This window comes from Nematolebias whitei, chromosome 15 (genome assembly GCF_014905685.2).
Source record: "Nematolebias whitei isolate Nwh7 chromosome 15, NemWhi1, whole genome shotgun sequence".
NCBI classification, from domain to species: domain Eukaryota; kingdom Metazoa; phylum Chordata; class Actinopteri; order Cyprinodontiformes; family Rivulidae; genus Nematolebias; species Nematolebias whitei.
Window position 1 is genome coordinate 32873546 of NC_056512.1, and position 27922 is coordinate 32901467.

At 39.5% G+C, this 27922-nt stretch overlaps 2 protein-coding genes across 2 annotated transcripts in view; one reads left to right on the forward strand and one right to left on the reverse strand.

The window, feature by feature from the left end:
* cant1a (calcium activated nucleotidase 1a) overlaps positions 1 to 27922 on the forward strand; it is an 865245-nt gene that overhangs the window by 662155 nt on the left and 175168 nt on the right. The gene's annotated exons all lie outside the window — the stretch shown is intronic.
* rnf213a (ring finger protein 213a) overlaps positions 1 to 27922 on the reverse strand; it is a 43409-nt gene that overhangs the window by 8676 nt on the left and 6811 nt on the right. The window contains 44 exon segments of the mRNA XM_037688555.1: positions 286 to 510; positions 604 to 718; positions 818 to 920; positions 1126 to 1292; positions 1446 to 1628; positions 1924 to 2024; positions 2146 to 2266; positions 2384 to 2571; positions 4513 to 4719; positions 4813 to 4970; positions 5069 to 5192; positions 5293 to 5488; positions 5579 to 5720; positions 5801 to 5954; positions 6090 to 6169; positions 6277 to 6399; positions 6491 to 6615; positions 6696 to 6812; positions 7083 to 7207; positions 7285 to 10872; positions 10977 to 11132; positions 11233 to 11411; positions 11506 to 12790; positions 12939 to 13103; positions 13209 to 13346; positions 15896 to 16113; positions 16181 to 16340; positions 16647 to 17248; positions 17333 to 17485; positions 17593 to 17766; positions 17951 to 18134; positions 19512 to 19634; positions 19716 to 19814; positions 22451 to 22609; positions 22703 to 22877; positions 23519 to 23574; positions 24115 to 24307; positions 24399 to 24611; positions 24743 to 24999; positions 25086 to 25375; positions 25508 to 25713; positions 27199 to 27366; positions 27452 to 27612; positions 27716 to 27892. Coding sequence (XP_037544483.1) covers positions 286 to 510; positions 604 to 718; positions 818 to 920; positions 1126 to 1292; positions 1446 to 1628; positions 1924 to 2024; positions 2146 to 2266; positions 2384 to 2571; positions 4513 to 4719; positions 4813 to 4970; positions 5069 to 5192; positions 5293 to 5488; positions 5579 to 5720; positions 5801 to 5954; positions 6090 to 6169; positions 6277 to 6399; positions 6491 to 6615; positions 6696 to 6812; positions 7083 to 7207; positions 7285 to 10872; positions 10977 to 11132; positions 11233 to 11411; positions 11506 to 12790; positions 12939 to 13103; positions 13209 to 13346; positions 15896 to 16113; positions 16181 to 16340; positions 16647 to 17248; positions 17333 to 17485; positions 17593 to 17766; positions 17951 to 18134; positions 19512 to 19634; positions 19716 to 19814; positions 22451 to 22609; positions 22703 to 22877; positions 23519 to 23574; positions 24115 to 24307; positions 24399 to 24611; positions 24743 to 24999; positions 25086 to 25375; positions 25508 to 25713; positions 27199 to 27366; positions 27452 to 27612; positions 27716 to 27892 — 12033 coding nt within the window.

Consider the following 27922-nt stretch of genomic DNA (forward strand, 5'->3'; position numbering starts at 1 on the left):
GTCGTGAAGGCAGCACAGCTGAAGAGGATTATTATTTAATATATGTACATAGTTTATTTTTTAGACATTTATTTTGTACAGTTATCGCTGTTTATTAATAAATGTACATGTGTGGCAACTGGGACAAAGCTTTGACTCAGAAATATATTTTTGTTATTACGTTATGGAAAGAAAATAATTGAGATATAAATTGTATATCGCCATTCATCTTAAAATATCAAGATATTCATTTTGGTCCATATCGCCCAGCCCTATATAGAAGAATACAAAACTTTCCTGTTGTACTGAAATAAAATGCACACCTTTGGCTCTCAATTTTTCCACGATCAGGTCAGCAGTCAAATCCAGGTCCACACGCACTCTAGCCAACTGCTGCAGGCAATCCACAGTTGGCTTTTCAACATGCTGACTGTGCGATTGTAGGTAATCGGTCAGGAAGGCACACTCATCCTGCAAATATGCCTGCTGATCTGTAGCAGACCTGAACTGCAACCTCTCAAACATGGAATCCTGGAACGATGTCAGGACAAAAAAAAGAGGTTAAAATCTACACCTAAAGGTGGTATACGGTTACCCAGCTGTAGCTTTTGAAGCCCTTTGTACCTCCAGACAGTTGATGTACATGCAGTAGAGTTCAGTTTTGTCCATCTCCTCCAAAATGTTGCTCTGCTCAACGGACACCAGATGACGCTGCAGATATTCTTTAACTTCGTCAAAGCTATAAAACAAGCAATTTCAACAAATATAGGAAACACAACCACAAATAAAAAAACATATACGAGTACAAGTTATATGATATGTAACTTTTGCACCTCACCTGTATTTCAGCAGAAGTTTGAGGACTACTGAGCGAATCACTGGATTTTTATCAGCAGAATCGTCAAACGGAGAGAGCACTTTTGTCAGCATTTGTCGTTTACCTAAGGAAAAAAGAAAGGATATATTCAGAGAGCCATCCAGTTTCTTTACAGTACACACTGTTCTGTTCAGGGTAGCAGTGGAGTTGGTGCCTATTACCATTAATCTTATTTAATCATATTCAGACATGGTAAATCTCCTACATATAAAAACAAAGATGCACGTATGCAGACTTGAAAGTATGGTAGGTTTGCTGTGGCACAGTACCGTTGAGAATGGGAACAGTGTTGACTTCCACCATGAGGAAGGACAGCAAAATAAGAATGACGGCTGAACACGGTGGAGAGTTATCTTTGAAGCACATCGTAGACACCAGGTCTATGAAGAAAGCATTGCACCGCTTCCTAAACTGAGCATGTCGGCTGACAAGAACCCTACACAAAACAAGAGTGACACAGATGTTTGTCAGAATAGGCCTGAGGTCAGAAAAAAGTTAAGAAAATAGAGGGTTTGTGAAGAAAAAATGCATTACAACACTGATTTTTATGAGGAACAAAAACAATTTAAACAATAACGTAAGACCCCACCTTAAATCATCTGATGGAACCAAGGGAAAGTCATCGTTAACTGGCTGAATGCAGAGTGGACAGTACATCTGACCTGGGCTCAGCCACTGTTTGATGCAGACTACACAAAAGATGTGTTCACAAGGCAAGTGGAGAGGATCCTGAGGGTCTCTCATGCAGACTGGACATTGCACAAGACCAAACCTGGATTTAAAAAAGTAAACATTAGAACCTAGAGCATTTTGTGAATACGAAGACTCTACAGCAAGCAGTAGGTCCTTCATGTACAAAAGTGACCATATTTAATGGTTTTAATGTTTATAATGATCAAAACATGAACAAAAATTGACGGGACATCTAGCTCTTTATATACAGTGGCACTTCGGTTTTTAAAGAGCCATAGCTTGTCATGTGCTGTATTTAGAAACTTTATTAACAAACATGATGTAACATAGTCAACGTACGTATATTAGGATATTTAATTCAATTTTTTTTTTACTTGAAAATGCGGTCCACAGCTCCATCTTTGCAGGTTTTCAGCAGGACGATGATTTCCTCAAACATCTGCTGACTTTTGAGGTCAGAGTTTTTTTCAAGCATCTTGATGGGGAAGAAAAGGAAAAGAATTTAAGTATTGATGGAAAAAAAAAAATGGAAGCAGTCTTATGGCAAGTCACTAAGTTGTCACTGAAATTCTGACTAAAACAGATTGCGGACAAACCTGGCCAAGCCGTCGTGTATTCTCCAAAACCAAAGGTGACAGCTTCTTGTCCAACTCTTCAATTCCCAACAACATATGCTCCACAAACAGAGAGAGAGAAAATATGCGATTCCATCCAGATCTAAGATCGCAAAAGCACAAACATAATCTCACATAATTCATGCCATTATTTTATGACAAACTATGAATGTTGAGCACTCAATATTGGGATCAGTATTTTAGGTTTTGCTTGACTTACTGGACTCGGCTGACAAATATCTTGCTCCTCTCTCCATATTGTCTCACGCTGTCTTCTGAACAGATCAACTCAATGGGAACCTGGAGTTTTTTCACCTGCCTGAGCCAGACTTGTCTTTGAGCATCAGTGTCCAAAACCCTGGGCTCCAGATGCTCCAAACATGCAAAGGCAGCATACACATCGAGCACCTTGGAGACAATGAATGAAACAAAGACATATTTGAAGTAATAATAAAGTCGACATAAGCATAGTTTAGCAAGCTGTTATTCAATTTTAAATAAAAAACAAGTCAACAGTTTGACAATCCCCAAAACTTTACTAACCCCCCAAAATTAATAACAGCTTCAGGAGTTTGGCTAGCTTGATGGTCAGTGTTGCAGTCTTGTAATTTTGACACCAACAGTTCGAGCCTAGGTTCATTCAGGAATGGCATCTACAAACCGGATTCCAAAAAAGTTGGGACTCTAAAAAAAATTGTGAATAAAAACAGAATGCAATGACGTAGAGGTGCCAACATCTAATATTTTATTCTGAATAGAACACAAATCAGAGATCAAAAGTTTAAACTGAGAGAATGTATCATTTTAAGGGAAAAATCTGTTGTTTCCAAATTTCATGGCATCAACAAATCCCAAAAAAGTTGGGACTAGTCCATTTTTACCACTGTGTGGCACCCCACCTTCTTCTTACAACACTCAACAGACGTCTGGGGACAGAGGAGACCAGTTTCTCAAGTTTAGAAATAGGAATGCTCTCCCATTCATGTCTAATACAGGCCTCTAACTGTTCAATCGTCTTGGGCCTTCTTTGTCGCACCTTCCTCTTTATGACGCGCCAAATGTTCTCTATAGGTGAAAGATCTGGACTGCAGGCTGGCCATTTCAGTACCCGGATCCTTCTCCTACGTAGCCATGATGTTGTGATTGCTGCAGAATGTGGACTGGCATTATCGTGTTGAAAAATGCAGGGTCTTCCCTGAAAGAGATGACGTCTAGATGGGAGCATATGTTGTTCTAGAACCTGAACATAGTTCTCTGCATTAATGGTGCCTTTCCAGACATGCAAGCTGCCCATGCCACAAGCACTCATGCAACTCCATACCATCAGTGATGCAGGCTTCTGAACGGAGCGTTGATAACAACTTGGGCTATCCTTGTCGTCTTTGGTCCGGATGACATGGCATCCCAGTGTTCCATAAAGAACTTCAAATTGTGACTCATCTAACCACAGAACAGTCTTCCATTTTGCCACACTCCATTTTAAATGACCCCTGGCCCAGTGCAAACGTCTGAGCTTGTGGAGCTTGCTTAGAAATGGCTTCCTCTTTGCACTGTAGAGTTTCAGCTGGCAACGGCGGATGGCACGGTGGATTGTGTTCACTGACAATGCTTTCTGGAAGTATTCCTGAGCCCATTCTGTTATTTCCTTGACAGTGAAATTCCTGTTTGAGGTGCAGTGATGTTTAAGGGCCCGGAGATCACGAGCATCCAGTAGAGTTTTACGGCCTAGACCCTTACGCACAGCGATTGTTCCAGATTTTCTGAAACTTTTGATGATGTTATGCACGGTTGATAATGATAACTTTAAAGTCTTTGCAATTTTACGCTGGGTAACACCATTCTGGTATTGCTGCACTATCTTTCTGTGCAACAAAGGTGGAATTGGTGATCCTCTTACCATCTTGGCTTCTGAGAAACACTGCCACTCTGAGAAGCTCTTTTTATACCCAATCTTGTTGTCAATTGACCTAATTAGTGTTAATTGGTCTTCCAGATGTTCGTTATATGCTCAATATCCTTTTTCCAGCCACTTATTGCTACTTGTCTCAACTTTTTTGGGATTTGTCGACACTGTGAAATTTTGAATCAACATATTTTTCCTTTAAAATGTTACATTTACTCAGATTAAACTTTTGATCGGTCATCTGTTATTACAAATAAAATATTGACATTTGCCATTTCCACATCATTGCATTCAATATTTATTCACTATTTGTTTAGTGTCCCAACTTTTTTGGGATCCAGTTTGTAGTATAAAACAATTTCCAAATCTTTCATGCGAGTTTGTTCGCTCTGGAGTAGACGGGAAGAGCCGAAAGGACAGCGACAACATAAAGAGTTGTAACTCACTAGTTCTACGTTGTCTCTGGCATGTGGATTTCCCAAAAGATCTTTAGTCACTTGGGGTTCAATACACATCATCCTCAAGAGATTCTGCAGCCGGTTTTTGAACTTGTGATAAGCAGCATGGACCCATGGAAGAGCGGGTACTATTTCAGTGTCGTTTAGCTGCAGCCGCAGCTCAGTGACACAACAATTCAAGGCACTACGGAGGAGCTAGAAAAGCAGATGAGCATTATTAGCACAGATAACAATCAAAGCATAGCTGCAGTGTAAGATTTAAGAATTCAAGAGTTATTGTAAAACAACCTGCAGATCTTCTGGACAGGTGATGCTCATGGTCATAGAGATAAAATCTTGAAGGTAGCGCTGATAAAACTCCATCTGCGTCTCTGAATTTGCTTTTGCTATGTAGCGCCCCAGTGGCGTTTTCCAAAAGAACTCAACAAGCTCTTGTTGGGTATGTCCTATCAAATGTTTAGGTCAAGTTTAAATACAATAAATACACCAAAACAATCAGTATCTACATGTTCACTAAATGAAAGACCTAATGTCTTGTGTTTACCCTCATTCTGTAGAACATGAACACACAGCTCCTCCAGATAATCCTTAATCCTCCAACTGAAGGGCATGCTACAGCCCATGTTTTCATCCTGAGCAATGAAGTTTTGTACGAGGATGGTTCTCGTCTCAAAGCTGAACAAAGTTTAAATACACAAAGGACAATAAAATATGGTGAATATCCTTAGCTACAGAGCTTTTTTATAGAAAGATGAACAATTCCAATACTTGCCTGCGGTCCATGGGTAGGTGAGAAATTTCCAGCAGTTTTTCATTGCTAAATACGTCTAACCACAACCTCTTCACCGACTCACAGCAGTTTGTATCCAGCAGAAGGTCCATGTTTTGGTCACGGTCAATAACTGAAACTAGCTGTGCCAAGAGGGGGGCAATCACAGCCTGAACACGCTTCCATAAAGTCTGCCTGTAACGGGGGAAAAAAAGAAGAAAAAATTAACGCTGCTTAAAAAAGGGCAAGTTTTGCAAAGAATTTCTCTCAAACTAATGCAATCACCTGAATGTCCCTCCTTCTTGTAGTGCATCGATGTTTGATGCCTCTTTGAGGACCCAGTTGCTCTTGATAGATGACAATGTGTTGTCATCATGAATCACTAACAATGAGTGAAGACGCTTCTTCAGCGTTTGCAGAAATTCACCTAAAGACAGAAAATGATGATCACTGAAAGTGCTGTAACAAAACAATAAAACAAACGACAAAAAGCATGGCTGATTTTACCTTTAGTTTCATCATTGTCACTCAGGAGAGTCAAAAGGATTGCAACTCTTCGAGTGCTGCGAAAGCCACTTTTCACATGATCGCTCAGTATGCTCACTGCACTCTGCACACAGCTGCGCAGCAATGATGTTGTGTCAATAGCATTATCTGAACCCTGCAAGAAAAAAAAAAAAAAAAAAGACTTAAAACCTAAATTTAGTGACCCAGAACAAAATTAAACCAGGTATGGATGTTAAGACAATGGGATGTTGAAACAGGAAATTGTTACACGTTTATTCAAAAAAGAAACGTGAAATATCTAATCTATACTTACACTTTCTTCCACATTCTCCTCCTCAGTCTCAGTGTACATGTCATCCACCTCCATGGCTGGTAAACAGAAAAAAAGTTACAATGGGGGATACCTAGACATCCTTCTCCCCACCAATTCAATTCCAACAGGACTTGCCTAAAATAATTATTCATCAACCCTTTACCTTCAGGAAGAGGTGCCTTTGTTTCAAACATTTGGCTGATTGTCATGTTTTGCAAAGTCTTTATATCTGAAACAATGTCTTTTGAGCGTCTGAGGTCATCAATATGAACTGATCTCCAGGGGCCTATAAACAACAAGATGGTCTGGGTTATTGTTTATTTTTAACCAGCCTGTTAAAGTTAACTAATAAATTTTACAAGTCACATTAACCTTACCTCCATGAAAGCCGATGTAAGATGTGCCTCCTTCCATTCTTGGCAGTCGTGTGATAAAGTACACAAACACTCTGCTTCCTGTGCTTTCCTGTGTTACCTTGTTAATTTCATTTATTGATGAATACCTAAAAATGGATAGTAACACTTCACATATTAACAATACACTAGCAAAAAAAAAAAAACAGGAAAAAAAAGTGAGACCTACTTTGCAGATGCAATGAGATTGGCACTGTGAGAGGCTTCATCAAAATCACACTGAATGATGAGGATTTTGTTGCATGGTTCAGTGTTACTTTTTCCAGTTCCAGCTGTGAGGAAGTTCCTATAACAAAACAATTCAGTTGTAAGATTTAAGGCTATTTCTTACATTGCAAGAAAGTCCAAGTATATTCTTGTAATGCAATTCCTTTACATACTTGTTTTAACAAAATATTTTAAACAAGTCGTAAATTTTGACTGAGCTGATGCTTATTAGAATTGTATATATATCTTCATAACTTGATCGTTACACTTTACATTAGTAAATAAAGGTGGGTTAACTGGCACCAGTTGGAATAAAGCATGAACACACAAAGTATATCAGGAAACAAACCTGATCTTCTTCAGGAAGGAATGCTCTGTGTCAAACTGCTGAAGTGAGAGCAGCTCAACGCTATGGAACATTTGTTCTAGAGGTTCCATTTCAAACGCTGTCAAAAGTCTGGAGAACGTTGTCACCTAATGTTCAAAATTGTAAATGGACATTAAAACTTTTAAAAAGGGAAGGATGTGTAATAAAACGTAATTTATTTTACCTCTGTGAAAAAGGAAAAGCAATGGGATTTTCTCCTTGTGTGAGCACGTATGTAGACAGCTAAAGAGCTGTTATTCTGTTCCTCAAAGTACACCTTGGCCAGATGTTTGCTCTCCACTTTTGGCAGGCCTGTGCAGTCCAATCGCACTACTGAGTCTGGTGTAGCACATTTGAGGAGTATGAGCTTAGCCTTTTCAAGTAATCCCCTCTGAAAACCTGAGATTTCCAAATTGTCCTTCTGCTCCTCTATAACTTGAAGAACCACAGAAGCACACGTGTCAGAGTGGTAGCCAATGAAAACATCTGGGAGCTGATATTTGTATGTCTGAACTCCTGCTGCATGCTGGTTGCTTAGAGACGTAAAAAGCTTTGCCCATCTCTCCAGTTCTTCAACTAGCTTCTTCTGCTCGATTTTGAGAACTGTGTGAATGTCCAGGTAGTGCTTCTCCAGCCTGTTGATCAGAGGTATTGGGAATTGTTTGTAGACCACCTCTCTTTCTTCAATGACAATTAGTCGGAAGTCTTTGTGTACCCTGCATTTTACACGATGGGTTCCCAGCCCAAGATCCACATATTTTTGCCCTCCCAAGTACACATAGTACTGGTTGAGAGCATCATAGAGGCTTTCATATAGGTTCTGTAGGTTCAGAAGCACAACTATTTGACCCGTTTCCATGCATATCTTTACTCTGTTGATGTTGCGACAGATTTGAGTATACTCTTGGTCTTTTGGGAAGCTAGATCCAAAGATTATTTCTGGTTGACCACTTTCAGAAAAAAAGGTTTGCTGAAGGATCTGTAGGGCAGCATAGTTTTTTGTTAGCACAAGAAGGTATCGACACTCCTCTTCTTGTCCAACTGCTTGAATGTTTTCTTTCACAAAGTCAGTGGTGCTGATGTTCTCCAAGTTGGGTTTAATCTGTAGTCTTTGAGTAAAGACAACAACAACATCAACATCATCTTTGCCACTGAAATTTCTCAACACAGCCTTTACAATCTCTTCTGCTGTGGGTGTCTGTTGAGAGGTCTTGGCCATAGCAAAGATCATCTTAACTAAGCTGTAAAAATCACGTAAGCCAAAAAAACCTTTTCCCTGTTTGCGACAAATGTTTAAGTAGGATCTTGCAAATGGCTTGAATAAATCCCTGACCTTTTCAAGAACCATTTCATCAGATGAACATATGCCTTTAGCACTCTCAATGAGTTCCTTTTCATCAGGGTCACCCCGGGAGACAAAAATACCTCTGTTCATCTTTGCAGGGTCAAGAGCCCAGTTGGAGATACCAATGAATCCAACCTTTTTGTGAGGTAGGGGCTCATCATCAATGCATCCCTCCTCTAGCAAAGGGTGAAGAGTTTTCAGTGGCATCTTTGGAGAGTCCTCAGCCAGCCCAATCTCATCAAGAACCACAACGGAAATGTACTCATTCAGGTTCTTTCCTTCCTGAAATCGCCCACATTGCTTGAATGTATTAATGATGCCTTCTGGTGTTGAATGAGGGCTACACTGAAAGGACACTAAATGGACCTGTTTGAGCCTTTTGTAGAGGTCAGAATGAGCAGCTTGGCCCTGCATTGCATCTGCCACTAAAGTTTTAGACAAAGACTTTGAGCTCCCAGGTTTTCCAACAAGGAAGAGCGGGATTCTCAGCTCAATGCAGAGAACCATCATGAAGACATTCTCTTTGAGGGCACTGTTTCTTGCAATAGTTTCCCCCATTGGCACACCACTCAAAAGTAAGTCCTGCATAAGTGAAATTTCTTGCATTACTTTTGATGGGGTGTATAGTGATGGTAGTTTTCTGCTGATTTTCTGTCTGTATTTGTCCTTCTCTTCAAGGCAGGCATGGTAGCACACTCCTACTGCCATAACTAGAGACCAGAGAACAGGGTCTTTGGTCTCAGGATGCCTTTGATGACCTTCACCTTCAAATTTCTGAAGCTCTGAAAAAAACATTTCATGATGATCATGGAACCAAACAAAAGCCTGCATGCAGCGTTCCACATCTCTTAAGCTGACAAAGCTGCATTCATCGTTTCTTGTCCGCATGTACTTCTGTGAAGCTGAAAGAACATCAGTGATGTATATGATATAAGCTTGATCAATTTCTTTGCTTTTAATCACCCTTTGTACAATCTGCTGGATGTATATATGTTCTGTGTGATCATTTAACTGTCCAAAGTCCCACACCAGAGGAATCATGCTTGGCGGCAATGCTTGAACTCGATACACAAGCTGACGGAGAGGGATAGATCCCAGTTTTTCATCAGTCTCTTCAGCTCGAACTCGATACCCAAGGCCTGCAGACTCTAATCTTTGAATCATTTCATCTGTGTGCTTTCGGTAAGGATTACATGCAGCAATAATTTGCAACCCTGACACTGGAGTCAAATTTTCTCCCTTCACAGTCTTGTCACACAGGACCTCCTTGATACTGCTAATAGACTCTGTAGTATTGGCCTCATCAAAGAAGAGAACAGAGTCAAATCCATAGTCTTGCTTGTTGATAGCAGCAACATTCTCAGCTTCTCTGACCTTAGCATAGATCATCTCTGAGGTTGTCCCTCCATGCACCTTCACCAGCTTCATGTTTTCAGTTGCAACTCCACTTTTCTGCAAATCGCAAAGGAATTTGATGAGCCTTGTCTTACCGCACCCCGTTTCTCCCATGATAATGACAGGGATGCCACACCTGAACCGCATGTGGATTGCTAGCATCTTCAGTATATTGTCAGTTGTAAGTTCATATGTTTCATCAGGATCAAGAGGCCACTGGATACCAAGAACTCTGCAGATTCTCTCTATTTTCTCCCATCTTGGAAGTCTATCAAAGTTGACATTAAAGGGGACTCTTTGGAGCTGTAGACCTTCATACAGTGCTCTTGTCATGACATTCTTTTTGATTACCCTTCCGGAGGTGGGCTCAATAGCATCAACATAGTTCTGCTCATTGAGCTGAAGATGAAATCCAATAAAAGTCATAGACACATGGTCGTCATTAAAGAAAATGTATGGATGTGGTTCTGTTTCCCATTTTTTTCTGATGAGAAAGGGAGCCAGGTCTTCATCTCGAACCCCAGCCAAATTAACTTGCAACCTGCCAGGGCTCTGATCAGAAATGTTGAGCGATGGAGTGGCAAAGTCCTTTGCCATCAGAATCATGAAGTCTACCACAAAGGTTTTGAATCCACTTAGTGTGTCTCCAGTGAATGTGGCATCACAGAAAACCGACGACTCACAATCTTTCAACTGAAGGTTAAGAAACCAAGTGAAATTTCGAAGTTCTGCCCAAGATGGATCCATAATGCCACAGTACATAAGAAACATCTGCAGACACTCCACATGGGATCCCTCAACACCCTGGTAAGTGATAGCATCTAGATCGGCATGGTTATGAAACTGTTTAAGGTATTGGTATGGTCGTTGAAAGGATTCACTCCTGAACTCTTTATCATCCATTAGTGGGTCATCACTGCTCACAATGGTTGGGTCCTCTTGCTTTCTCATCTCTAGCATAAGTACGTCTTTTGGTGGTCGGCAAAATATATTTGGAAACACATCTATGAAAGTGTTGTTCATCATTTGAACCTAATAAAAATTAGAAATAAAAAATAAAACATAAGGTATGCTAACACTTAATATCAACAAAATTAGGTAATTGGATCTTGTGCAAGATGCTTATTAAAATTTACCTCCTGAGTGACATTTCTGGTCAACTTCACAGCGGGCTCTAAAATCTCCATGACATAAAGTTGATTGGTGTTGCACCTCCACATCTTTCCCTCAGAGTCCATCAAGTAGCGTAAAATCAGCAATTTGAAAAGGAACTCATGAAGACCTTTCTGCACCTTTTCAAATGAAAGATTCAGTATAAATAATATTTACTCTGTCAAGTAATGAGTGTACAAAGTTATATTATATTATACTTGGCATTCACGTAATATTTACCGATGATGTGACATCAAAGTGGAAGACAGCAAGTCTTCTTTTAGGGGTGTCCAACAGAGACTGAAGAATGACAGTCTCATCAATGCTAGGCTCAATCAAGCGAATGCATTTCATTACCGATTGCTTTTTGGTAGAATGCTTCAGTTTCTCATAAAGCCTCTTAATGTACAGAGATTTACCTGCGAATAAAATGATAATTTCACAAATTAATAGTTGAATAAGACAAACATTTTCAATTAGATAACCTTATTTTGAAGAAATCCATATACACACCAACACCAGCTCTTTTGGATGAGATAACACCAACACACAGTCTGTCTTTAAATGAGGCTGCTGCGCTGCATTGTTCTTCTGAGACAGTGTAGTGTTTCTGTAAGTATCTCTGAATTCTGGCAAATGGTTCTTGTGGAATCATAGGTAACCTGTACTGGCTGAAAGCAGATGGAAGGTAGGTATGCTCTCTTTCTGAGCTGCAGATGACAACAAGCATGTACTCTTTCCTGCTCTGCATTTTCATCCGCTGAAAAAACTTCTCAACTTTAGAGCTCACATCATACGTGAGAAGATCTCCATACACCAGAGAGTATATTTTCTGACCCCTGTATCCTGTGTTAAGGCAGCGTCTGAGGAAAAGCTCCACTTGTTCATATGGAGTTGAAGGGTTGCACAGAAGGACTTCATCATAGGTGGGAAGAGCCTCATTTAAACTACTCATATAAATAGAGATGCAAGATGTCAAGACGTCATCATGTGGACAAACAATGAGGTTTGGCTTTCCAGTATCCAGACCTTTAGGGAACTGCCTTTTTAGAAAATTCCCAAAGTTATCATCAGAAATATCTTCTTCACTGTCATCCTCTTCATTCTTGTCAACTCCATTAGCTAGTTTTTCCAAGAGTCGGCCAAGAGTTTTTATATCAAGGATTGTTGGGAGGAAAGTCTTCATGTCTTTCATATAAGCATTCCATATCTGGTCAAATGCTTGCAAACCTTTGTCTTTTCCTGCAAGATTCAGCAAAAAATCCAAATCTCCTGTCATCTCTGGATCTTCTAGCTCACTTCTTGACATCACAACAAAAGTCTGAAACTCAAGGTCTTCATTCTGCTCTTCTGGTCTGGTGAGGTTTTCATATTGAAGTGTGTGCCACACTTGTCTTAAATCTTGAGAAGTGCAATTTGGTTTAATGAATGAGAGCATCATGAGAACTTGGTCTTCTACATTGACCACATTTTGCTGAATCAGCTTGCTACAAAGGTAGACAATCTGCTCAGCAGTGTAGTAGTTTAAAAAATAATAATATGATCTCTGTTTGTCTACAAAATCCATCCAGTAGTCCAGACATTTCTCCATTTTTCTGCAAAGTTCAGGAAGCTGCTCCTCTATGCTGCCCTCTACTACAACGCTGAGAAATTTGTCTAAATTAAAGTCCATCACAATGCTGGGTTCATTTTGACTTGAGGAGCAGTTTATTTGCACTTCCCAGTGTCTGAACAGAGGATTTCCAGCAGAGTAAAGAGCAATGAAGGCCTCAGTTAGTCTTTGAACACTGGCAAAAACCTATAAAACAGAAACAATAATGCACACGGTGGTGATTTTTTTCCCCTCATGGTGTAGATTGTATAGAACAAATAATTTAAATTTTTTTTTTTGCAGTACTGAAAAGTAGGTCTGAATGTCCAGTATAAAAAAAATTATTTTAACATACCTCTACAAAATGATCAACTTCGATTTGCCCTTGATCTCCTTTTCCAGACATGAGCATAAGTTTGTTCTGCAGCTCTCTCAGATCTTCAAGAGAGTAGCTGCGCATGTGCAGACAGTCGTCATGCTCCTCTGGAATCTGCAGCTTCATGGCACTTTCAAGTGTCAACTGGATCAAACGACAAAAATACATGTACACATAATTTGATAAGAACTATGACTTCTGTACTGCATGGACACAGTGGAGCAATATTCATTATCTAAGTGTTTTTACCAGCTTGACATTTTGTGCATTGATTAGGTAGATTCCCTTGTTGTTGATGGTTGAAGCTAATGAGAGAGATGAAAGCTCCACAGATCCATGGCTGTCCTTTACAGTTTTTAGCCACTCCAGATGACGTGCACTGTCACGCTAATAAAGAAAATGTTCAGTTTTTTTTCTTCATGAAGTCATCCAAATATCTTTCATTGTATTGTAACAACATTTACAGAAACACTTGTTAATACACTTATTAATATTTGTCTCATTAAAACATATTTTTTCCTCACTCGCTCTGGTACGAGGCTCACACATTCTCTTCCCTCTCCCTGTTCTCCTCCTGCTTTTTTTGCTCTGTCTGTGTATCGGAGCTCCTATTTTTTTTACACATCTTCCAAAATGAAACTACTGTTATGGATCAGACCAACTGGACTTTCGACGTAAATGACAAAATCTTTTCAACAAAGCGACAGGGTCCTGGAGAACCCTCGTGTCTGCCCGGACAACATGTATGCAACTGGATACGTCTCTGGGGGAGTGGAATGTGATGTGTCTACCTCTGCTGTTGATCGAGGACGCCAAAATTGCATATAATTGGATTTGTGACAACAGGTTTCCTGTTTTTGGAATAGTCCGATTCCTGGTTTATCAGCATACAAAGATCTGGCCTGGTCAGGCTGCTGCCTATGTGAAGGTTTGGTTCGTGCTTTGAGGACTCAAAATCAGCTGATTTACAAGCTAAACTGTAAGATTAAGTGATTTGTGAGAATCGCAGGCCATCTGCGGCTTTGGGACTCGCCAGTATGAAACGACCTTGAAGAGGCTCGTAAGCATGAACCAGTAGAATGCATCCTAATTTGGCAATGTCAGATCTTGGAAGTATTCAAAAAACGTTCAATACAAAAACAACTGGACTTTATTTGTAACAGAAGACGTTTCGCTCCTCATCCGAGGAGCTTTCTCAATTCAAAGAGCAGTGAAGTGAGAGATTCAGGTTATAAAGCTGACTGAGATAAGACACACACACACATATGTAGATTAGCAATTCACACCTAAACACCTTAACAGTAAGAGTCTTTTGTTACTCTAATTCACAGACGAGGCCCCTATGTTCCCATCAGTGTGAAAACCGGCTGGGAAGCCATCTTAAAGTTGCATTATATGTTTTAGAAAGTGGAAATCTGAGGCCTCCTCCTCTGTTAAGAGATGGCTTTTCTCTTTTTACATAAATTGCTTCCTTCACCCCCCTCTCAAACCATCTGTGTTCTCGGTCCAAAATGTGCACATTTTGGTCCCTTCTCTGTGAGGTGGAGGTGAACAGCAGAATCTTGTCCTGAGGAAGTAGCTCTCCTGTGTTGAGCCATGCGTCTGTGAAGAGGCTGTTTAGTTTCTCCAATGTAGAGGTCTGGACAGTCCTCGCTGCACTGGACCGCATACACTACACCACTCTGTCTGTGTATGGGTGTTTTGTCTTTAGGGTGGACCAGCCTCTGTCTGAGAGTCCTGTTGGGTTTGAAATGTACTGGGATGTTGTGTTTGTTGAAAATGCTTCTGAATTTCTCTGATACTCCAGCAACATAAGGGATGACAATGTTTTTCCATCTGTTGTTTTCCTTTTTCTGTTTATTGGTGTGTTTTGTAGATTTCCTTGCTGACTTGACTTTTTGCTGTTCACCTCCACCTCACAGAGAAGGGACACTCTTTTGAGGACCAAAATGTGCACATTTTGGACCGAGAACACAGATGGTTTGAGAGGGGGGTGAAGGAAGCAATTTATGTAAAAAGAGAAAAGCCGTCTCTTAACAGAGGCGGCGGCCTCAGATTTCCACTTTCTAAAAACATATAACGCAACTTTAAGACAAATTCCCAGCCGGTTTTCACACCTGATGGGAACAGCGGGGCCTCGTCTGTGAATTTGAGTAAAAAAAGACTCTTACTGTTAAGGTATTTAGGTGTGAATTGCTATGTGTGTGTGTCTTATCTCAGTCAGCTTTATAACCTGAATCCCTCACTTCACTGCTCTTTGAATTGAGAAAGCTCCTCGGATGAGGAGCGAAACGTCTTCTGTTACAAATAAAGCCCAGTTGTTTTTGTATTGAACGTTTTTTGAATTCATCATGTCCTGGATGACTGAGAATCTTCACAAGCATCTTGGAAGTACCAGTAAGACTCAAGGCTGACAAGAAAAATAGTCTGCCTGTAAAAATCAACAATTGTGGCTTATCTGAATCGGACTCCCCCGGTTGGCCTCCAAAACAGGCCGACAATTTCTCCCTAGAAAATTGTAAACTAAGGAAAAGCTTCATCTATGTCTTAAATCGTGTCCTGTTAGGACAAGGTGTGAAGATATCTTTTTTTGTAATGCCACTATCCTCTCCTCATGGATTTGTCCCTTTTTCTATCTAAAAAAATGCATTCTGAAAAGGATAAGAGGCCGTGCTCTCAAAGAGCAGCAGCTACGTGCATTCCACGCATCTTTCAGACGACTTAACAGACATTATTCTTGCTGTATCTCGGTACAATAATAAAGCTTACTTTGATTCTGATATGACAGAAAAGATATTATTCAGCTGCAAAGCTTTCCAAAGTTACCTAAACTTGTATTAGTTTATTTTAGCAAAATAGGTTGCAAAGTAAATAATCTAAAAGTTGAATTGAGATTGTTTTCTGGAAATACTCATATTAATGATTCTTTTTCTTACTAGTTTTTTAGGTAGATTCTTGTCATTTTCCAAAGCTCTCCAGAGCTTGTTGAGCACTTCTTTAAAGGCGCGAAAGCCAGAGTCTGGTTTGAGTTCATAAAGCACTGAAGCATAGCCGAGGACCGCATCATGGAAGCAAGCAACCCGATCCACATCCATATCATTCTCCCCAGCAGAGATGGAAGCCAAGTCCACAAACACCTTCAACTCGTTAATATCTAGAAATAACAGTTAGATTAAAAAAATATCATAAACAAAAATAAAAAATGTGAAAACTATACTTACCCTCAAGGGCATCCTTCACCCATCTCACAAAGTGTCCTCTGAGTTTTAGTTCATCTAGACACTGCCTGCGTGACTCCGTAATGTCAACCAGAACCGTCTTTGCCTGCATTAGGTCGATGTCAATTCGACTAATTGGTTCCTTTTGAAAATCTGCATGAATCTAAGGTGAGAAGAGTCAAAGTTAGAGTTTTAGTCAAATGTTAATAAATCCCTTAAAAATGTCTGTGGTTCTTAAAATGGCAATTTTTAAAGGTTTTGCCACCTAAATTCTTCAAATGGAGAAACAGAAACATTTCTTATTCTGTAAATGGGGATTATGAATATGCAACATTTATGCATTAACAGCCAAAAGGTTGTTTTTAAATTAGAGGGAAATTTTAAAATCAGCTTTACACAGAAGTGTTTATGATGAACTGTATATTCTGAATTTCCAAGCATTTTTGTAGTCATTCTCAAATTTACTTACGACATTCATGAGTGTTTCCAAAACACTGAAGTCCCCTTGAAGACCAAGTGTCTCTTTGACCTTCATGATAACTTCAGCCGAGGCCACAGCCAGGTGAAGCTCATGATACTCTTTGACCTGTTCAACCCTGGTGTGTATCCATTGTTTGTTGGCAGATTTCTCAAGTTTACACATGGTGTCCAGCTCCTGAGTGAGTTTAACATATTTGTCTTTGAATGCTCCAAAAAGCTGTTCAATTTCTTCAATCCTTATGCTGCCTTTCTTCAAACGAACATATATGTCTTTGTATTCATGAATACAAGGAAAGTAAATGTCACTGTATATCATGTCTGGTGTTGCCTTTATGTCCTCATCATCTTCCATTTCATCCCTGGCCAGGATTATGGCGTTTTTCTCCCAACACATTTTGAAAACATGACTGTCTTTGAAGGCAAACAGGTTTTTTGCCATGTCTCTGATGTCTTCATCCAAGTTGAAATAGGTAACAATGCCGGTCAATGGGTCACAGTCCATTTGGTCGAACTGATTAACCTCCATAAAATGGTCCAAAGATGACATCTCAATGTTGATTCGGGTTTTCTCCTTCAAGTAAGCAACATCAACTATTGCAAAAATTAAATGAGCGTGTATTATTTTTTCTTCAACAAATCATAATAGTCAAGTCTATTAGTACAGTCTCTCCTTACCGGTCATGTGTTCCTCAAGTTTGCGACACATTGTTAAAATGACTTCTACAAGCTCCTTTTCACGGTACAGAGCTTTCACTTCTCTTTGTCTGTGCTCCAACAAAGTTACAAGTTTGTGCTCATCTTTGTACTGTTCTTTCTCAGACAGGCAATCTGTTAAAAGAACGTAGAAACCTTTTAGTGTTATTAGAATATTCCAGTTAAATTTTACAATTTCTGAATGTATTTCTCAAAAAAAAAAAAAAAAAAAAAGATTTTACCAATTTTCATCAGCTCTAAGAAGGCAGCTTTTCTCTCCAAAATGATGTTGAGCAGGTTGATCTTAATGTGTCCCTGGATCAGCTGATTGTTTATGGCTGTGAATGATGATATTGCTATGGCAAGTCTGTCCCTGGCATCTTGAGAAAGTGTCTCAATCAGCTTCTGATCTGCACCTGTACATATAGAATTAACAAGTGTTTTGTTTTGTTTTTTTACTTAAAATCACAGCCAGACTGGCAGTGCTTGATTAACATCAATGATAATTAGAGCTTTGGTTCCTTGTCTTTACAAGAATACAGTATTTGCAATTGTAAAATAGATGGATTTTGTCTCTTTTTTTTTTTTCTGAAGAGATACCGTGTAGCTGTAAAATGTCTTTAGCAGCTGTCCAAGAGAGGAGGTGTTGAAGGACCACTTCTTCATCTTCTTGATAATTTCCATGATTGTCCCTTGGCCAAGATTTTTCAGTGATGGCAGAGATGAGTTTACCAAACTTCCAGTTGATCCTAAACTTCTCAAAAAGTCTGCCTTCAGATCTTGTCTGCATATATGAGAAAAGATAAATCAATCATTCAACCAAATAAAGTTTAATTCAAAGGAATAATTTGGACTTTTTTAAGTTGTCTTTTGTGAAGTTCTTATAGGTTGCTAAAATCTTACTTGGAGTAGAAATCATTCAAAGAATTATCAGTTTAGAATATCAGGCAAATTCTACCAGAGAAAATTAGCTACCAGTAAATCTGAGCGGTGCCAAGACCAAAACAGATTTATGCCAATAAAAACAACTCTAAATTAAAATATTTCAAACTGGTTAATACACACACTATTAAACAAACATTTCCACTGCCATAAACTTTGTATTAGATATATTGATATACATATTAGTTATTTTTGGTTATTTTCAATTAGAACCGAGTTGATTACAGTCCATTTTTGGTAACCAGAAAAATTTTTTCTAAAATGGTGTAAAATAAAAATAAAATAAGCACCTTTTTGACACCACAGTATTTCCCCTACCATTATACAAGCGGGGCGCCACGCCCCGTCAACAGAACCGAGTGCCCAGTCTACAAACAACCCCCCCCCCCCCCCCCCCCAAACCACCTGTCGGCACCGACGTAACGCTAAACTAGTGGCTCGCAATGCAGGTGGTGCTAGCTAAAATGCTAAAGGCAGCCTCTTTCCTCATACTGAACCCTCACGCTGAACGCACACCCACCACTCAAAAACTGTTGGTACAAACAGCGCACGGCTCAGATGTGCGTCTGTCTCTCCCCTCCGACGCCCCCCCCCCCCCCAATAAAACCTGTCCATTCAGACAGCGCGCAGCTGAGATGCATCTCCGTCTCTCTCCTCTCCCACACCCTGCTCTAAAACTGTCGGTGCAAACATCGCACGGATGTCTCTGTGTCCCCCACCCCCCCTCTGAAACTGTTGGTTTAAACAGTGTGCTGTGCAGCTTGGGACGTGTCTCCATCCATCCGTCCCCGTTGCCCCCGACAAAATCACGGACAAGATGAGCGCCCCGCCATGGCAAGTTATCTAGGGGAAACACTGCACCATCAATAAAAATAACACTGATTTTGATATTGCATTACTTTGTTTTTAACCAGGTCACTCTTAAAACATTTAGTTTTGCAACATAAACTAAACGGAACACAACTTCATAAAATCTGAACCTTTGATCAAAAATGGATGCATGGATGCTATAATCCTGTGATTTGTGAAAGCTCTTTATACAAGTTTTGCATTTTTTTTTACTGATACGGTAAAAGAAAAAAGTGTTTTTTTTTTAAAGATGTAAAAAGTAAACTCCCTTTTGGCACTAGAATAATATTAGTATCGTTACTAAATATAATCACAAGTGCATAAAATATGGCACAAATTTATGCATATGGTCAAATTTAAAGTTTCATACCTGACACAAAGACGTAACAGCTTCCAGAGCACACTTTTCAATGCTGGCAGCAACATGTGGATGGGAAGCACTAAGTTCTTCTATGTTTGTGCAGTAGAATTCAATTTGATTCAGATCAGATTCCTAAATCCACAAAATCACACAGATTACAAACAATAATTGTCTGACCAGCAATAATCCCAAATGTCTCCTTGTTTTACTTACCTGTTTGTACCTGCCCTCAAAATCCATAGTGAACTTTTGTCTCCATTCTTTAGTGCAGTCTTCATCTTTAAAGTTAATAGAGATTAAGTTGTTCCATATCTGTTATATGAAAAGAGAAATAGTCATATTTTACTTTTAATAAATTGCTAATATTCGTCCATATACACTGCCTGGCCAAAAAAAAAGTTGCCATCAAAAAAAAAAGGTCACACTAATATTTTGTTGGACTGCCTTTAGCTTTGATTACGGCATGCATTCTCTATGGCATTGTTTCGATAAGCTTCTGCAATGTCCTGGTGAAGATTCTCAGTCATCCAGGACATGATGAATTCAAAAGGCGTTCAATACAAAAACAACTGGACTTTATTTGTAACAGAAAACGTTTCGCTCCTCATCCGAGGAGCTTTCTCAATTCAAAGAGCAATGAGTGAGGGATTCAGGTTATAAGGAAGAGTGAGATAAGACACACACACGTATGTAGATTGTCAATTCGCACCTAAACACCTTAACAGTAGGGGTTTCTTAAGGTCTTGGTTACTCTAATTCACAGATGAGGCCCCTCTGTTCCCATCAGGTGTGAAAACTGGCTGGGAATCAGTCTTAGGCCTTATTTACATGGACACGATGGAGGGAAAGGTAGGTATTTTCGTATGTTAATTAGAGGAAAAGATTTGCGTTGACACGGTCGGATTTTGTGTTTACGTGCATCCGGAGGGATCCCCCCCGCCCTCCCGAATCTGCTGTAGTTACCATGCCAGGTCATTAGTTGTGAATTTTGTACCTTCACTTAATGCGCATGCGTGCTGTCTCGGCACGCTCCTTTCCTCTGGGCTGAAACTTCAGCCAACAAAAAATTAACAAGTTAAATCTGGATTTTGGTTAAGAGTCGATAGATTTGAAGCCAAGCGGGACCGCTTCATCCAACGGCTCCACACCAGTCACTGAGTGGACCAGAACAGAGTTGACGATGTCAGACTTTACTCCGTGATAATCAGTAGCTGATTTACTGCAGGTAAATCAAATGTTCTTAATAATATTTGCTTGTGTTTACTTTGCACTGGAGGACGTTGAAAAGAGAGATGTTGGATAAACTTATTTATTTAAAATTCTCCTCAGTTCTTTTATTCAATCCATTTAATATTTTAAGCTGCATTAATCAAAGTAGTGACAGCCTGAACGAGCCAGATGAACAACATGGGACATCCAGGATGAAAACAAGAGCCCAGTTCATTAATGCAGTTTACAGTTCAGTTAACTTGTTTTAATAGTGTTCAGTTTAATTATCAGTGTTTGTGTGACATACAGTTTGTGGTGTTGAATAAATAAAACTTGAACCTGATGTCTTCATTTTCAACTTTTGTAACACGCAATATGTTTAGCATCATTTTAAATTTGAATTACATAATGTCCAGATAGCTTCATTTAGCTCAAAGCTTCATTATATCACTCACACTAACATAAATACTGTTTATTATTATTAAACTGTTATTATTTAGCACATTTAGTATGTTATAGTGCAGCGCGACGTGTGCGCGTGCCTCGTTCTATAAACGGCGACATTAGAACTGGATCAGACTGTCTCTCTTCCAACACAGATGTTGGTCACAGCACCTGGAATCTGACGTAGATTAACTACGAGATTAAAAATATATATTCCATCAATCATAGTTCAGAAAGCACTGTGTCCACTGCCATGTTGATAGAAATATGCAGTCTGTCCGACCGCACGTGTGTGTGCGTGCATGTGGTTTAACACAAAGCCTCAGCGGGAGATGTTTACATTATCAGTGGGGGGGGGGGGTGTGTCAGCGAAAAACCTCCACTCTGGAAGGTGGGTTCAGAAACCTCCGGATTCAAAGAGGGGAGACAATGGTGTCGTGTAAATGATCAGCAGAACCGCAGAGAAAAAGGAGCGGATGCACTCAAAATACACGCCGTGTAAACGGCCCCTTAGGCAGATAGATCCCATTGAGCCTCGAGGACTCATTTACAAGAGAGACTTGATTTCAACTGGGAAATTAGGCATGATGGGTGCATCACTTCACCTGCCTCTCTTCTTACCCTGATGCACCCATCGCTCTGGAACAGGGTCAATCTGGACTCATCAGCCCACATGACCTTCTTCCATTGCTCTAGAGTCCCATCTCTATGCTCCCTAGCAAACTGAAGCCTTTTTTTCTGGTTAGACTCACTGATTAGTGGTTTTCTTAAGGCTACACAGCTGTTCAGTCCCTGAAGTTCCCTTTACATTGTGCGTGTGGAAATGCTCTTACTTTCACCATTAAACATAGCCCTGAGTGTTACTGTTGTTTTTCTTTGATTTCACCAAACGTTAAAGTGATCGACGATCACGATCATTCAGGATTTTTTTTCCAGCCACATTCTTTTTCTTCTTCGAAGACGATGGGTCCCCACTATCCTTCCAGTTTTTAATAATGTGTTGGACAGTTCTTTGCTGCATGCCAATGATTTGACCCTTCTCAAACAGACCGACATCTTTTCCACAACCACGCGATGTGTCTTTCAACATGGTTGTTTAAGAAATGAGAAGGAACGCATTTCACCAGTTGGGGTTAAATAACTTGTTGCCAGCTGAAAGATAATCGCCCATGCAGTAATTATCCAGTAGGAGGCTTGTACCCATTTGCTGTTAAATCCAGTTGGCAACTTGTGTTTTGGCCAGGTAGTGTATTTTGTCTAATTGATCAGGCATAAAGAAAACAAATTACACTCACTTCTAGCTCTGCTGTTTTAGCTTGAAAAAAGGAAGATAGAGCCCCACCGAGCAAAGACTGTCTGAAAGACTGAGTCATCCAGTCTCTCATTATTCCCATCCCCTGTGACATCACCAAGTCCTTTGCAAATTGCTGATTTTTTTCATCTTGTTGGTCCTCCTGAAGATGATTAGCACATTTTAAAGTTGATAATAAATATCTATAAAGTAAAATGCTAAATTCACACACATTAACTAAATTTCTTATACATACCTGTTCCTTGTCACACTGAAAAAAGTCTGACACTGATGCAACCAGATTCATGCAGGCTATGGGAATATCAGGAAAGTTTTGTGTGTATGATGAAGGTTTGACACCTTTGCAGATCTTCTCTAACAGTCTCACAGCTGTAGCCAAGCACTCTTTCCTGTAGGCCTCAGTGAAGTAACTATAATAACAAAACGAGTATTGAAATTTATTACTAATGTCAATAATAACAGTTCAAATGAATTTGCAACAATATTGCATTATTTAAAAAAAGACTTTATACATCATAATTTTTAGACAAATGCAAAGAGTAAATTAAGGAAGTTCAATAAAACAAATGACATGGCAAAATGGTTATTTTATTTACCAGTAGTTATTTCATTGTTTTAAAGACAACATAAATTTCAATGTGACTGGCTTAGCATGGTCATTTAGCATTTCTAGTTAAGTTTTACATATAAGCTTGATTGAAAAAAACGCATGTTGCACATCGTCTACGTGCTATCGTTTTTAACGATTTCATAGTTTCCTTAAGCTTTAAATAACTACTATTCTCTCAACCAGTTATTTTTATGAATATTTTCCCCAGTTTACCTTTTCCATCTTAAATCCAAAAGTTGTTTTTTTTGTCTCTCACAAATTAATAAGAATTCTACTTTTTTATCAACTTAATTAAATTTCATATACATAAAAAAATTATGTTTGTAAAAATATAGTTGAGACTGATGAGAGTCAAAACTTTTCAGGCAAAACTTTTAAGTAGAAATTTGCTTTCTTGATCAGCAAATAGACAAAGTAACTCAAATGTCCACAGACCCATACCTGAAGTTTTCCTGAAGGAGAAGCTCTTGGATGTGGATGAGAATTTCGGTTACCAACTAAAAAAAGAAAACATAAAATTGTTTAATGACATCATTACTAAAATTATTGATTCTCTTTTGTTAACTGACTTGAGGGGATAAAATATTTTAACACGAGTACCACGTACAGCACATTATACACCCATTGACAAACTATTATAGAACAATCTACAGCAATGGCCCAGACAAGTACAGTAAAGACCTTGTTTAACCATTTACCTTGGAGCCGGGTTAATGAGAAGTGTTTGCAACACTCCCGTCTAGTGATGATGCACATGTGTATAAAATTTGTTAAATTATCTTGAGTGGATCAGAAGTTATGGCAAAGACAAGTTTACAAATGTATGGACAGAGACTATACCAGAACATATCTGCCTTTCGACAGGCTTATAAAAATGAAAAATGTATGTACACACTTCTGCAATGTGATCATTTGCAGCTCCATAATAAAACTAAGTGGTAGGGATGTTGAAGAAATTAAAATATATATGTATACACAAAATAACATGCATCCCTTGCCGCATTGTATACAATATGTTCATGTGTTTGTCTGCTCACGTGAGAATTGCTGCTGGTAATGTCCTGAGGAACTTTATTATAGAAAACAAAGAGCAGGTCCAAAAGTTCAGGGTTTATGCAGATGGTGCACTCCAACAGTTCATCAAGTGGCATCAGGTACAAGCAGGATCGAATTGAAAGAGCATCCACCTTCATCAAGTGAGTGTTTGTTTTCATCACATTTAAGAGTGCTCTGAAAACAAAAAAATAGGAAAAAAAAAAAGTACACTGTAATACCATTTATGTATTTTTGTAAAAAATCTGCCAGGACAGGAGGATCTTACTTTTTGTCTTGGCTGCTTGTGTATGTAACGTTGCCAATGTCAAGACCTTCCAAACCAGCCCAGAATATGGTGTATTTCATGTTGCCTGAAGTTTTTGCTTGAAAAGGTTTGACTGAGCCTTTGAGGAGGTGAAGGAGAGGCAGTACCATAATCCATCGAGGCATCCCCTCAGTTTTTACCTTTTTAATCAGATGCACTAATATTTCTGGCAATCTAAAAAAAAAATAATAATTAGAATTTTGACAGAAAAATCATGAGGAAAATTTAAAGTTCATCAAGTCTGAGTGTTTTTGTTTTTTGACATTTCGTATTTATGATCATCAAAAAGAAAATCGGGTCCTCACGTTTGGAAAACTGAAACATCCTGAGAAAACTGCATCCAGTACTGAAGAAAACTCTCATTTTCTAGTTTGGGCAAGCACAATGCTTTACAGAGGCGATGGAGCTCAGCATTATTAAGGATGATTTTATACTGCCACCACACATGAAGCATGATCACAGCTGCTCTCAAGGGGTCTTGAATGTACAGATTTTTTGTTTCGCCATCTCTCAGTTGAGGAATCACGTTTGTCAGCATGAACTCTTTCAGCATATTTTTCACCTATAAATGTAGGACAGAGACACAGAAGATGAAGCTCACAAAACCAGGCGGTACCTAGACTTTATTCAGAACAACTCTTTACTCACATCATCTTCCCCAAACTGCAAGGAGTGCCATCTCTTTCCTCTCTCTTCATACACAAAAGGGTTCCCATAAACCTGAAAGAACTGATTCAGCTGAATTTTAAAGCTTCTCAGATTTGCATCACTCCAACTCTTGAGGAGATCAAATATGTTATTCAACATTATATGTCCTGCAATCTCTCTGCCTTGAATCAAATTTTTACGCTGTTCAGGCCACAAGGTTTCCTTCAAGCGTTTAAGGACATTTTTTGATGGTTCAGCACAAATGATGTCATCATACTGATGCCAGTCCCCTTTAACACAAATATTAAAACACAAAGTTAACTGTAAGCAATGCAATCACAACATAATTTATGAAGACAATGCTATAAAGGCAACAATAAAATGACTATACTGTACAGTTGGACACAGCTGATAGAATTTACCATCATCAGTGATGAGGTGGGGTTTCACAAACAAACACCTGTTGGTAGGGTTTTGGGAAGACTCCTGTTTGTAAATATACTCATACTCATATGCCTTCTTTTTAAAATTATAAACAACATATTTGTATGGTATCGATTCAGATACAGCTTCACTTTTAATTGTTGTCAGAGTGCCTTCGATCAGAAATCCATGTTCTCCAAGATCCCTGCAAGAAGATATATTGACGTAAGTGGTGTAAAATCAGTGAGACAAAATGCACAACCCAAAACATAAGCTATTCCTCCATCTACTGATGGGAGGAGGGGCATCATTTCAAACTCTGAATTAAGAATCAAACAGCATTGTGTAAAAGTCAATTAACTAACGGGATGTACCAATGTTGTGTTAACATTTACAGTAATATGGTACAAAAATATTTGGTTGTAGGCACTTTATCTTCACCACAGTGTGTTATTGACAATTTGTTTCAATTTATGTGCAAAAAATACCAAAAATTAAATTTGACAATCATAAGAAAAGGTGCTATGCTGTATGGAGCATTTTTAATTGCTCCTGATAGGGTTTCCCAAGGCAGATTGGTTCTAGGTGACAGGCCAGACAAAGAGTGATTCAGAAGACAGGGGTCTTCAGGGGTCTACAACCTGCGGCTCTGGAGCCACATGCAGCGGCTCTTTCACGCTTTGACCAAAACTGACATAAAACTGAAATTTATTGGTTGTTATAACAACTAAAAGGGCTAGTTTTAGCAGTTTTCCTGTAATTTATTTAGCAAATATATGAATACTAGAAACATTACAAGGAGTAAAACAAAAAGGGGGACCAGAGTGTGTCCTCCAATTACAAGGCCATCATTTTCCTTAGTCTCCCTGGTAAGGACTATTTAGGGGTACTGGAGAAGCAAATCCGATTGTTGGTTGAACCTCAGATCCAGAAGGAACAATGCGGGTTCTGTCCTGGCCGTAAAACACTGGATCAGTTCTTTACCCTCATTAGGGTCCTTGGGGGGTTATGAGAGTTTGTCCATCCAGTCTACATGTGTTTTGTGGATTTGGATAAGGCATTTGACAGTGTTCCTCAGGGTACACTGTGTGTGTGTGTGGGGGGGGGGGGGGGATTCGCAAGTATGGGATTGGGGGCCCATTGTTACTGGCTGTTTGGCCCCTATATAAGCCCCTATATACAAACGGATTGGTGCAGCATCTGCAGTAGTGCGGACTCTGTACCGGTCCGTTGTGGTGAAAAGGGAGATGAGCTGCAAGGCAAAGCTCCTCCACATCGAGAGGAGCCAGTTGAGGTGGTTCAGGCATCTGGTAAGGATGCTCCCTCGAGCATGTCCGACCAGGAGGAGACCCTGGGGAAGAACCAGGACACGCTGGAGAGACCAATGTCTCTCAGTTGGCCCGAGAACTGCTTGCAATCCTCCCAGAAGAGCTGGAAGAGGTGGCTGTAGAAAGAGATGTCTAGGCCTCCCTGCTCAAGCAGCTGCCCCTGTAACCCGACTCCGGAACAAGCAGAAGATAATGGATGGATGGAATCATGAGAAAATTGTGTGGGATCACAGAAAGATACCCTAAATCCACATAAAAAATACAACAACTTATGGAATTGCACAATTGCACTTGTTAAATATTTAATGCATCCCGTGTTTTAAGATTAAGCAAACATTTCATCTGCACAGAGGTATAGTTACCTGGTCACAGTCAACTCGGCTGCATTTTCCTCCCATGAACCAATAGGGAACCCAGCTTTGATGAAGACTCGATCTTCCAAAGGATTGAATTTAAAATGCTTTGATAGAACTGCGTGGAAGTAAATTGTGAGTCTGTTACGAGCAGTAATATTCTTGCTCTGGGTCGGCCTGCAGAGTAAAAAGAGTTTATATTAGAGTGCTTTATTATTATGCACAAAAAGAAAAGGGTGTTTAAAAAGCTTAAATGTATCACCTTGTGGGTGGTGCTACTGTTTGGGTGTCTGAAGTACCCTTACTGGCCTCAACACTTTCTCCGTCATTATCTGAGATTTTGTTCTTCATATCCCCAGACTCTTCAACATCCATGTTCTCCACTGGGTCCTCAGGGTCCACACTGGAACCTGAGGTATCTGCCTGTGGCAATGCATATAAAATTTAAAATTCAAGGATCTGGTCATATAAAAAGTCAAATTTTAGATCTGAATAATCCATTTTCATTATTAATAACTAGATCTACCTTTGATGGGCCTGAACTCTGCTTGTGTTTCTGGTCTTGCTGAACTTTTCCTTTCGGTTTCTGATCAGCTTGATTTTTTTCTTCCTTCTGTTTCTGACTGTCTTTTGTCTCCTTCTGTGTCTGATTGTCTTTTGTCTCCTTCTGTTTCGGATTGTCTTTTCTCTCCGGTTTCTGAATGTCCTTTGTCTCCTTCTGTTTCTGACTGTC